The sequence below is a fragment of the Phalacrocorax aristotelis genome, chromosome 17 (assembly GCF_949628215.1).
Source record: "Phalacrocorax aristotelis chromosome 17, bGulAri2.1, whole genome shotgun sequence".
Lineage (NCBI taxonomy): Eukaryota > Metazoa > Chordata > Aves > Suliformes > Phalacrocoracidae > Phalacrocorax > Phalacrocorax aristotelis.
Window position 1 is genome coordinate 5,864,318 of NC_134292.1, and position 12,892 is coordinate 5,877,209.

General features: G+C 44.3%; 1 protein-coding gene across 5 annotated transcripts in view; it reads left to right on the forward strand.

Annotated features, from left to right (window-relative positions):
- COL27A1 (collagen type XXVII alpha 1 chain) overlaps positions 1 to 12,892 on the forward strand; it is a 214,281-nt gene that overhangs the window by 90,334 nt on the left and 111,055 nt on the right. For all 5 annotated transcript variants that reach the window (XM_075112252.1, XM_075112254.1, XM_075112253.1 and 2 more), the window contains 5 exons: positions 450 to 503; positions 2,525 to 2,578; positions 7,843 to 7,887; positions 8,787 to 8,840; positions 11,222 to 11,266. In XM_075112252.1, coding sequence (XP_074968353.1) covers positions 450 to 503; positions 2,525 to 2,578; positions 7,843 to 7,887; positions 8,787 to 8,840; positions 11,222 to 11,266 — 252 coding nt within the window. The remainder of the gene's footprint in view (positions 1 to 449; positions 504 to 2,524; positions 2,579 to 7,842; positions 7,888 to 8,786; positions 8,841 to 11,221; positions 11,267 to 12,892) is intronic.

Consider the following 12,892-nt stretch of genomic DNA (forward strand, 5'->3'; position numbering starts at 1 on the left):
CACAATTGCTCTGGCTGTTGGTAGCGTCTAATTAGTGTAACCTTCTCTGCAGTTCCATCTCTTCCCCACAGTTAAAAAAAGCAACATCAACTAGCAAGTTGTTAAGAGGATGGTTTAGCTTCAGTAATAAGCTTGGTAATTATTTTTGTGATGATAGTTGTAGGCAAGGAAGAAATCACAGCTGTGTAGTCTAATAAGTATCAAAAGTCCTGATATTGCCTTATCCTTTCTTTAGTCACTTTAATACTGTCAAATACTATTTAAAACTCAACATTTCAGCAGCAGCAATCAGCTCCAGAAAAACAGCTATACTTTAATACATTTGGGATTTCGGGGCAAGACAGAAATAAAACAAAATACTTTTCTAATTTGGAGGGCTGATAGAAGCAGAACCCCATCTGTAGCCTGGGTCCTTGGATTATGTCATTAATTAAAGTTTTTCATTTCAGGGTCAGAAAGGTGATCCTGGGCTGTCACCTGGAAAAGCTCGCAATGGACAGAAGGTAAGATGTCCCCCAGAGTGCACAGGTATCGAGACCATGGTGTGCTTTAAGACCTGTGCATACACATGGAGGGAATCCATACTGCAGCCACAAGCATCACAGCAAATAGACTAAGGACTGAAAATTAAGACTTAAACCCCAGATTCAGGACTAAAGAGAGTTAGCTAAGCTATTGACCGCAATGAAGTGCCTGCTGCCACAGCTTTTTGTTTTCCAAGTGTTTATCCATTTTATGCACAATCTGCAGCCCAAACTGAAGTCCCTGCTGCTGCAAGCGTGTGGCTACGTAAGGTAGGTATTTAAACCAGCACATATGAGATACAGCCACACCTTGCCAGCTCTGGGCACGCAGCTGTAGAAAGAGGGAATCCCAGTGTAAGCAACAAAAACCTTGAAGGCAAAGGAAAGGATGTTCTTGCCGAGGAGCTGAGAAGCAGTGCTCCACCACACGTCACGTATGCAGCCTCAGCCGGCCGGTACTCTGAGAGCAGCCTTGCTGTCCCACTGGTGGGGAAAGGGAGGCTTCTCAGACCACTGCACTGCCAGTGCATGGACTCTGCTGTGTGATAAGCAGAGGTCTTTCCAGCGAGGTCTGCTCAAATCAAAACAAAGAACGCAACTGGGAAATGTAGCTGGTTTCTGGATTTAGCAATTGTTAAGGGTCAGAGTGCTGCTAAATCTTTTCAAGTTACAATTCCCATTTTTGCTGTTTCACAGCTGAGCAATTTTTACTGAGGCAAGAGGGCCTCGCAGAAGTCTAGAGATGAATAGAAGAGCAACCAGGGCTCCACAGCATCTACCTCAGTCAGGTCTTTCAGTGCTGCCTGCACAATACTTCATATCTCATGTCCCGGGCAAGAAGCCTGGTTGCCTTCCTTTCACCATAAGCTTTGCTATAAATGCACAGCTAACAGAAAGCATCAGGCATGAAGAACCTCGTCCCTTCATTTGAGACCAGATGCCTTGATGAAGCACAGCAAGTCCCACAAATGCAAGATGGAGGGTGACACTAGAAAGCATTGAGATGGCTAAGTCTGAAATGATGCTTTTAAGTTAACAGCATGAGCTACCTTTTGAAATGCCTAGTACACTACATGGGAATGGCATCACATGGAAATCATCCACCCGCAGAGTCTGGAACCGTTTTCCTGCAAGCATGCTCAGTGTAAGAGAGAGAGAGACGCAGATCGCTTTTAGCTCATGTTAACAAGGCTTTATTCCTGTTAGCAGTAACAGAAACAAGGAGTTTCCAGCAGGAGTTTGGAGTGATGCCTAATTTTCAAGCTAGATAGTCCAAATGCATTTTCAGTAAGCAGGCACAGCACAGTGGTAGAGACCCTAAAGGGGGTTTTGATCCTAATCAGAGGAGGCCAAAATGGCCTCGTACGAATGGTTTGGATGTTAGATCTCACGGCAAAGCACTTCTGCATTCCTCTGATGATTTGGGTACGCCAGCTGGGATGTGATGCAATCCCTTTTCAGAAATACAGGCCGCTGAAAAAACCCTCCCACCAGCAGCCTGCAAAGGTTCAAGCCATGTCATATAGGCAGGTTAAATAATTATACCATCAGCACCATCTGAACCGGAGCCGTGGGCTGAGCCAGCGCAGTAGCATAGTATGAGCACAGTCACAGGATTTGGCAGGAGGTACCTGTTGTTCTTGTTGCATTTAAAAGCTAAAATTTTCTTGCCTCGGCAATTTAGATGCCTGTCAAAAGGCAGATGAAGCATGTGACTGAGTGAGATCACTGAAGAAAAAAATACATTCATTCTGCTGGCAAAAAGCTGGACTCTAGCTGCAGCTGCCATTAATTAACGGGGTTTATTATTTATATGAGCCAGTTAATAGAGATGATGTTTAAATCTACACTTCTTATCCTGTCAGTTTTTGAAGAGTTGCAATTAGAATCAGAAATATCAATAGTTGGGTGCTACTGTCGGCACAATAATTTCAGTAACAGTACACTAGGCATAGGGAAAACGTTGCTGAAAACTAATTCAACTTGCTCGCTTCCTACAGGGAGATGTGGGCTTACCTGGTTTGACTGGGTTCCCTGGACCACCTGGTAGAAAGGTAAGAATATCTTCTTTTTGAGTGAATTAGATGACTATTTTTATTTTAAAATGTGCTGCTCTAACTCTGCCTAAAAGATTTAATTAAGTACTTTTCATGGTACGAATACCAGCAAAAAAGTCCGATGTCTGCTTTGCAAGTGTGTAAGCTGGGACATAGGCTGAAGCAACTGCCTAAAGGTTGTACCGGCAAGATTATGTACGAGCATGAAATGAAATTCTGGATCCAGATTTCTGTTCCTTCTTTGTATTCCATGTCCCATTGCACTGCGTCATCCCTCTGCGCCCTGACATTGGGTCTTCATCAGCAAGCTGAATTTATGTCTGGTTCAGCCAATGTGTTAACTAAATGGATCTACAACGGGCATCAATACTCAGAGATTAGATTCAGAACAGATTTAGACATTCCGAGGAAACCTTGACTGTCTCTCCTGGTAAAGCACCTTTCAAGTGAAATATCTGTGGGCCTTCCCTCTGTTTTGCTTGGAGGCTGACAGCACTAGTCAGGTTTCACTTTATCTGCTTCCATATTGATGTTTCAACGTCACTAACGCCACCACCAACGTACCTGTGCCTAGAAAAAGATACCGGGGGATAGAGCACAAGATCTATCCCTGCCTTCTCGCTGCAGCAGTGCGCATGCTTGTATTCATGTGTGCAAGCCTGCACAGCAATTCCTTACCAATCCATACCCTGAGCTCAGGTCTTCTATCTATTAATGACACTTCAGTTGACCTTCCAGTTCCAGGCTGTGTTGGTAGGCGGGTCTGGTTTTTTGGAAGCTGGTCCTGTTGCAGAGAGCTGTTTGGTAGTTGGGCTCAGCAGACATGACTGCCTTTCCCAGCAAGCCAATATTGACATAGCTAAGCAGAACAGTTAAAATTAGCATCTTGTTTCAATCACTTCATCAGTCAATGGGCCGTTGAAGATATACTGTTCTTCAGGCCAATTAGCTGCACACAAACACCTACTCAGGTATGCTTTAAGACTCTGGGGACAGAAAGAAGGTGTGGAGGCTGAAAGAAACCCTCCCACTCTCTGATTGTTTCTTGTATGCCTTATAGTGGAATCAAATTGCCAAGAGCAGGGACTGGGTTTGTTTCTGCTCCCGAGGCTGGTCATGCTCAGGGTACTGTGTGGAGCTAGGAGCAATAGAGCGATTAATTACCCATCTTTGGCTGTCACAAACAAGTTCTAACAAATAGGGTGCAAAGAATACCATTTTCCTGGTATAACAGCTCATAAAACAAAACCTTCTGGTTACAATCAGCAAAATGCAATGTCAGGAGTACAAGGACTCATAGTGGAAAAAGTGGAGAAGGAATAGGAGATTGAACAAACATTCCTGAGTCCAGCACATGGCCTTCACATCTGATTTCGGCTCCCCCAGGACAGGATGAAGGCAGGAGTATGCTTCTGTTTCTTCAAGTAATGAGCAAGTTGGATGCTGAAATTTTTCCTTTGGTGCAGCTTAAAAAAACCACCTCCCAGTAGCACTAGTCTGGCAGTGTTTTTGGTGTAACCTGGCTTTTATTAGCATCCTGCATTAAGAAAAAATTTACAGCTGTTGGAAGAATGTTCGGAAAAAAAATCTTTTTTTATCTGGATTCCCTGCTGGCATTCTCCCAGTGAAAATATGCTGGTGTTTGGCTGAAGGTGGGCAACACATCTTGGCTACCAGAAAACAGCAACGCCTTGGAAATGGACATCCCTCCTTCTCACTCCATGGAGGAACTGTGAAAAGAGCTCTAAGGGCTTTGATCTAGAAACACCATGTAGAAACTTTCAAATAGGCAAAATATTTCAGCAGGGGGAACAAAATACTTTTCCCACTAAATGAAACAACTGGCTCGGCAGCATGAGCTGGAGCCACAACCAAGCAGCGTATGGTTTTGGATATGTGGCTCACACCACAGTGCCTGCCTTGGGAGCACAGACCTGTGCTCTTTGTAGGGTTGGAGAGTCTGATCTCAGAGCAACCCTAAAGTCATTTTGCCTGCACCCACCTACGAGTATATGAAACTGCCTTTCAAGCAGCAGGTGTAATTCTCACCCTCTCCACTCAGAGCTAGTGTTGGTTTTGCTGACCAGCAGTTCTCGGGAATAGCGGCAGGACTTGGCTGTCCGCTCCACCCTTCCCTCTGGTGCCTGCAAGGTGCCTGTGGGCTTTGGCTCTTGGCTGCGGGCTGCAGATAGAGCTCAGCAGAGCAACTGCATCATTGCTCCCAGCCTCCCAGCTGTGGAGGAGAAAATGGTTGTAGTGAAGTGCGAGACTGTAGAAGTCAGCAGCGGTGAGAGAGAAGCAGCTTCATTAAAGTCACTCAGAGAGTAAAGACAGAGATGGGAATTGGTCAGTGCTTCAAAAAACATCCTGTCATGCAGATCTCATTTGCTGCTCTCTTTACTCTTCACGTTTCCTATCAAAATGCAGGATGATCCTTTTTAGCTAGGAGAGCGTGAATTATAAATATCACCACAGATGAGTAAATCCTTCACTGGAGTGCAATTTCCTTTCTAAATCACAGCCCTTTGTGTTGAGCACCCTGTAATCATCAGGAAGTGTTTGGATAAAAGAGCAAATGCAGTTGTTTTCATGCTCTCTGCCCTGTCATTTTAGTGCTATTTGAAGAGGATTTTAGCAGGTAAATACTTTCACGTTCCAGCCAACTTTAGCATACACAAGCTTTTCTGGTTTTGCCTCACTATAATTAACCTGAGACAGAAATAACTGCAGAATACTATAAAGAAACACACATTCAAAGCTTCCCAGAGCTCATTATATATAATGAGGAGGATATCTAATAGGATGCAACAGTAGTAGAGTGTCTACATATTTAACTGAAGTGCCATTCACTAACCATTACAGAGATAGCAATGCAATGCTTGGTGCAGACGTTGGCTCAGGACAAGTTTGAGCACTTCAAGGGGCTGTCATCTAACCACCTGCTCTGGGTGGACATTGCAGGCTTGACGTGCCTGTCCTGCAGGAACCCAACCAGAGCAGAATGACTCTGAGCAGCCAAGCGAGGCGCCTCTTTCTTATCAGTGGAGGGAGTGAGACATCTCCAAGTGTTTGTATCCATGGCAGTAAGTGCTCCAGCTGTCTGGAGACAAAGGTAGTTCCTGCCCCAGGTTGTGGCTGGAGGAGCTGGGCAGAGGCCCGGGAAGGAAACCCCACGGTAAATCCCAGGGCACCTCTGGAGATGCTGAAGCCAGGGCTGTTTCTGTTGGCAGCTCTCTCTGGATGAGGTGAGAGGGGGGCCAGAACAGATGCTCTCCGTCTGCACAACGCCCTGTGGTCCATGCTCCAGGGACGGGTGATACCAATACTGGGCCTTCCATACCCGGGTGGGTCTGGACCTTCACAATGTGCCTTCTCCTTCAGGTCAGGCACCCAGCCAGCTCTCTGCTGATGCTGAGCCTCTGTCGAGGAGGCAAGGTGAAGATAAGCAAGAGGGGATCTCATGGGCATATTCCTGGAGAGGGGCAAGGAGTCCCGTCTGCTGGTCCTGCTCCAAGAGCTGCTGAGGCACTTCCAATTAGGAGCCACTGGCTGAAATGCACTAACAGCTCTAGGACCTTCCAGGTGGTTCAAATAAGGGCCAGCCAGTAGCCAAATGGTCTTTTAGGTCAGCCACCGCCTTCTCAGGAGGTGCAGCTCAGTCAAAAGACCAGGTTATGATACATTAGCAAGGTCAAGCAGGAGAGAATCAGTGAAAAGAGAATCAACAATTTTCCAGGCCAAAATGTCTGAAATAATGAGCATGGAGGAATGCAAAGGGGAGTGGGCAGTAGCCAGGATGGCTGAGAGCATTGCGTACCTCCGCCAGCGAAGGCTTAGGCTGCAGGTCTAGAATTGCCCATGGGAAGGATAAAAAAGCCGTTAAGCAGAGGTGTGGACCTGGGAGCAGAAACAGGCCTGGGTTCATCTGGTGAGTGAAGCAAAAGGCCAAGTCCTCGGCCAAACCAGGGTTTGGTTATGGCTTCCAGAGCAGGGGATGCTCCCCTGTGGGTTTCGCAGACAGGCGAAGCGTGCCAGGAGCCCTGACGGGGGACAGGGTGAGTAGCAGAGACTGAGTTACAATTAGCAATTGTAACCCACCCTGAAAGCATTTTGTTATTTCTGTAGTATTTGTGCAAGGACTGTTTCTTGTTTATTTTCTTTCTCCAGTTGTTTCAGGTTAAATTTTTTGCCCCCTTTTCTTTTTAAAATCTTCCTAGTAGCCCAGCTAAACAGTCATCTCTGTAACTAAATTTAATCTTCTGATCGGCTCTGACTCCACTCGATGGAAATGAGTTTGTTTTAAACAGCTGAAGCAAGATAATAAAGGAGAGGGGAAAAAAATCTGAAGTGCCTGTCACTTGCAGAATTTACTCAGTGTTTGAAGAGAGCTTTAGGTAAATCCTGGAGAAAGCAAACTCTCTTAAAATACAAACTGATTAGTCTGCAGTTGGACAGGCCACCTTTGTCCCGCTCCAGTGTCTGCATCTCAAAAAAAAAAAAACGTACTGAAAAACTGAAGCAAGTATATGAAAGACCTGCGAGAATGATTTGAAGCCTGCAACGCTTGCCAGCTAGCAGGCTGGATTAAGAAACTCATTCTAATTAATTCAGCAGAGAGCAGGTTAAGAGACAACTTGCTTCCCGTTTTAGGTGGCTTCCTAATGAAGGACTCTGGATCTTGTCATACCTCGTAATAATTAGATTAGGAAAGCTGGAAGCTGGGCAAATTCAAGCTAGAAACAACATTGAAGTTTCCCATGACAGTAAATGGTTATTTTGGTGTTTCCTATGGCATTTTAAGTTCTAAAGCGAAAGTGAGCGCTCTGAAACGCGAGTCGCTCGTGTTGTGTAGTCCCTCAACTTGCCCAAAGCCAACATTTTACCCTACAAGCCTGTGGTTTCCTAAGGATTAAAGATGGTTTTGCTAAAGGTATAGATTACAAATAGATCTGAGTGTAGGTACAACCCCAAGTCTGTTGATGGAGCAAATCCTCCTTGAGTAACCACCAGGCCAGACCCCAGCGGGCGGGTGCGGGCTGCTGCTGCCACATCGCATTGCTGCAGAGTCTGGGAACACCGGCAGGGTTTGGGTGACCCAAGCACAAAGCAACATGTTAAAGGGTCGCGTGATTGTGTAGTGCTACTCCATATCTTCTCCTCAGAAATTTACTCTCATCTGCAAAGACAAATTCAAACCGAAACCAGGTTATTTTATGACTCTGTTTTTCTTCTTATTCATCTCTTCCATCCTATTTCAACAGGGATATAAAGGCTACCCTGGACCACCAGGTCACCCTGGAGACCAGGTGAGTCTTCCCAGTTTCCAACACTGAACCTTTAAAGAGGGATGGATTTGCTGACTCTGATGCTAGTTTGGATCCTGTACAGCCTGCTCAGTGTGGACAGCCAGCTCCTTCCAGGGGCAGCTTGGTACACACAGGGGATGCGCAGTGAGCTCCCGTACTGCTGGCAGCTGTGCACATACACTGACCGAGCATCAGCAGGTTGGTGGGCGGAGACTGCCTTGGAGTTTCTAAATTTAATTTCTTATTTTTATTGCTCAACTATGTTAAGTTTATGTGGTGGAAGAAATACCAGCTTACCCTACTCCCCTTTTATTTTTTCCTTTTACATTAATTTCACCTGGAGTTTACTAACCACATCACATTAAGTACTAACATATAATTCCCCTCCCATTCCCCCTCTCCCCTTTTCTTCCCCCTCTTTATTTGGTTAAGTCTGATGTTTGCAGTTCAGGAAAAAAAAGGGCAATGAATAGCAGGCCCTGTTAGCAATGATGTTAAAGGATATTATACATGAATCCATTTAGTTGTGAAGAATTTTGGCAGTGCTTCCCCGCCAGTAAAACGGTTCCATATGCCAGATATAGATGCAGCCTTACACCTTCTCTTAGCCTCCTTGTTTCGAACTATCTGCTGCTTTCACTGCAAACGGAGGAAGAAGGAGAAATAGCAACACTTGCTTAATGCGTGGATCCTATTGACTTGGCTTCTGTGTGTTTTCCCCGCTCATTAATTTATTCCACTGTCTACCCTTAATATTTTCTTCCTCTCTATAAACTTGCATCAGGTTAATCCATTCCACCCTCCTTTCCCCCCAGCTCAAAGAGTGAAGCAGCGAAAAAGGCTTCCCAAATGTGACATTCACCTTACCTTCTGTGCCTTTTCTTCTTTTCTTTCCAAAGGGCGAACGAGGACCAGATGGAAGTCCAGGTGCCAAAGGTTATCCTGGCAGGCAGGTGCAGTAAATCTCATCGTGCTGTGCACAGACTAGGGATTTGGGTGTGCAGGTAGCTAAATATATGCCCTGCTAAATACGTGCCCCACTAAAGACAGTGCAGACCTCTAGAATATGTCTGAGTATTTTCCTTCTTCCCTCCCCAAGATGCTGTATTGATGACACAGCCTTTCAACTCTGGAGGACACTTCAGTTGTTAGAAAGTAGTTTATGCCTATGATGGATAAAAGCAGAATTTCTATAGCAAAATCTTGACAAATTTTTGCTTCAGTATAACAATAAGGGGAAAAAAACCAAAACAGCAGAGCAGAAAAACCTACCTGCAAGCTGCTGACCCTTCACTTCTCAGCACATTTTATATCTAATGTTGAACATGTTAGAAATGTGGGACAGAAGAAGGCATATTGCCAAAAGAAAAGATTTAGGTGAACTCTCATTAGCAAAATTCACTAGCATAATCATATACATACATATTAAATTATACATGGACCATAAATATATATAAAAGTAATATTTGGAGCTGCAAAAAGATGATGAAAGAAAACCAAGTCTTTGTTTTCATTCTTTAAAAAATGCACAAAGGCAACTTTAGGAACAGAGGAGTGTGCAAAGGAAAACGGATCAAGATTGGACACTTTATTGTCTTACTGATGTGAGATGCTGAAGTAGGAAGAAAATTAAGAGCAATAATTTGTAAGACCCTAAATGGAATCTGTTGGAGGGCAGAAGACCTGGCCCTGTAACATTTCATAGTGAAATGAGTTTGTCGTGGTTTTCTAAAATGGACACGATGATGTTGGGTTCCGCCACGTTTATATTTAAGTACATAACTAAGAGGCTGCGCAGATGTCAAAGACCCCAAGCAGTCTGTCATTAGTCTTTTAGACTTGTCAAGAGTTCGTACGTGAGTTATTACCCAGGTGTGCAGGTTATTGGACTAAATGTGAACTAGGTTTGCAGACCAAGTCTGCATCCCCCTGCCTCAGACTATTTTAAATTTGAAATTAAATTCATACCTCGCTTAGTGAATTTTAGGTGGAATAGACAGATGCACGCTGGAGGGCGCAGGTGGTAGAACTGGATGAGAGTTTTATGCACCTGACTAAATGCTCCATTCATACTCTGAAAGGCTCTTAGGGATTTTCATGCCAAAGAATCTCCTAAGTGTGAATGTCTGTTAGATGACTACTGTGAAGCGGTCCGAGCTATATTGGTCATACAAGGTTAACGAAAGCTGTTTAGCATTTCACAGCAGTGTTCCACCCATCAGATAAGCAGGGTGAAATCTTTGCACTTGACATACGAAGAACAAAAGTGCTTTCTTAAAATGTGGTTTGGGTCATGAAAGTGACTTCTTTTTTCTTTTAATGTGGCTTTTTCTCAGCATATCTGAGTGCTGTGTGTACCCAGCATCAGAGCTGTTTACTGAGATTTTACTACTTGCTGCTCCTGTCAGCTGTGCTGGCTCTGCAATGCTATGGGAGAGAGAGCTTGGCTCTGGTTTGATTTGCTCATCATAGACAGAATTGTTAACTGCACCCCTATGGCTGAAATTTTTGGCAACGATGCATGAGCCAGGAAAGAGCACAACCTGACTTTCAGATCCCAGGCTGAGCGTGCAGTGCTGCCAGCTCAAAAAAATATGGACTCAGCCATTTTTTTTCCCCCGTCCAAAAAGGCCCAACATTTGGAACTAGGAAAAAAAAAAAAAAAATTGACCTGGAAACTTGCTAGAAGACAATAAACCCGAAAATTTATTATGCATTTTTACAGGGTTGCTTTCGCAATACTTTAGGTGAGCAGCAATAGGCATAGAATAAGAATGGGGAATGTATTTTCAGTTCTTTCCATAGCTGTTGATGCTGCAGAGGGTTAGAGATATGCACTACCTGCACTGCTAAGTGACTTTGTAGGCTGTAAAAATTGAAGGGGCTTTCTCACTGCATCAGGGCCAGCCTGTGTTTCCTAAACAGGTATTGAAATACATTTGTCATTTGCTATGCATGTGTTCAGTTAGGCAGGAAAATGGATCGAGAGCTGTTGGGTACAGAGCGTCACTGTATGTTGCATCTGAAGTGTAATACAACCTCTGTGCACCCTGCTGCATTAACCTTTTTGGTCTTCATGATCAGAAATCTCTACTTCAGCCCCGGGGAAGGCTCACTATGCGTAGCAGTCTCAGGTTCTACAGAGTCCCAGCTCCCCAACAATGGGAGATTTGTTATTTGTATCATTTTGTCCTTTTTTCTCCTTTGTTGATATGCCTTGGACTCGGCACTGAAAGCAGAACCACGCAGGGACAGTGCTGGGGATTTGGCACTGCTCATTCGGTTAAGTTAAAGCCTGTCCACATTTGCCTTTGTTTTCTCCCTTCTCTTCTAGGGTTTACCTGGCCCCATAGGGGAAGCTGGTCCAAAAGGCAGTCGGGTAAGCAGCCTTTCATTTGCTTTTTTTTTTCTACTTGTTTTTACCAAAGGCTCCTCAAGAAACTTTATGCTTAATTTTGCGATCCTGAGACTAGTTCCTTTAATTTGTTGGATTCAGGAGGTTTGAACTGTGCATTGCTTGTTTACTGAAGCACTGCTAAATTTTAAAAATTAAACACTGGATGTACCAAGATCAAAGTTCACCAATAGTGCTGATGATACAAAGTCACCTCTTCAGAGCTCACATTGCAGGGGAGGAAAGAATGGCATACAAATTCCTACCAAAGACCAAAGTCTGAACTTTCTGCAAGCCCCATCTCCCAAAGGCCTCTTTAGTTTCAGTAAGTGTGGTTCAGCAGTCCTTGACCATCTGAATATGGGCTCTTTTGGGTATAGTCCTGAGCTTGGGAGTGATTTATATCATTATGCAGAACAGCAAGCCAACATCCTGAAGCCGTGTGCAAATACAAACATTAATATCCCTGTTCTGCCTGGTTTTGCTCACCAAATTGAATTGCTGGGGGTTCATCCTCTCTGCAAAGGACTATTTTTATTTTTTTACCAATTAAGACTTTCATTAATCACATTTTGTTCTTTTCCTGCAATTATAAATTCACTATGAGATTCTGAGCCAGTAAAATCCCCCCTTTCTCTGACATGTGATACTTTCTCTATATCCAGTAAATTCAACCAGCTGGCTTTCATCACTAGGAAAACTTCAAGGAATAAACAAATGCTGACCCTGTAGCTAGCTGTGTTCCTGAGCTGGGAAGGGAGACCGCATGTTCAGTGTCTTGCAGGAGAGAGGAAGATCTGAGACAGCACAGCTTGCTCACCTTACTTCTGCAAGTGATAAAGTTTTCCCTGGTGCATCTGTTTCACGGGCCTAACGAGGACCTTGTGTAATTACCATGTGATAGATGTGCAGAATGTAAGACTTGAAAATTATTTCCCACCTTTGCACCCCTGAAATGTTTATAGCTACCCAAGTAAGCCATTTCTCAGTCCAACTGCAGTCAATCCGAATTGGGTACTAAGGTGAGATATCTGCATTTTGTGCATTGAGGGAGCCAGCTATGGACTCTTCTCCATCCCCCACCTCTATTTTCTTCTGTAGGAAGTAGTTCAGGAGTTACATGGTTTGACTTGGGGTTTGAGCGGCAAACACAGACAGCGTCATTTCAGTGTGGCTGTGTTTCCCAGCTAGGTGTCACGCCTGAAGGAAGCGCAACCTAAAGGGAGGGACAGACTGGTGAAAAAGTTTGGTGGGGTTGACAGTAAGACGTTTAGCGATGATGGAGAAAGAAAGACGAGAGAAAATCAGTGTTAACACTTGGCTCTTGTAACAGTGAGGTGCCACTGAGGGGGCTCCCTGCTGAAATTCACTTCCTCTTTATTCTGCATGTTTGGCACAAATTAGTCCTTTGCAAAGGACCAGCACACAAGGTAACTTTGTACTAACTGCTGAGCAAAGAGGATTAAACACAAGGCTTCAATTGTTGTAGAGGAAGGGAAATGTAGCATTTGTGTCCTGTCTGAGCAGGATCCCAAGGCTTTAGAGAAACATCATGTACTTGAAAATGCAATGCCTGCCGATGAGCATGAGAGTGGATTTTATGTGAAACAC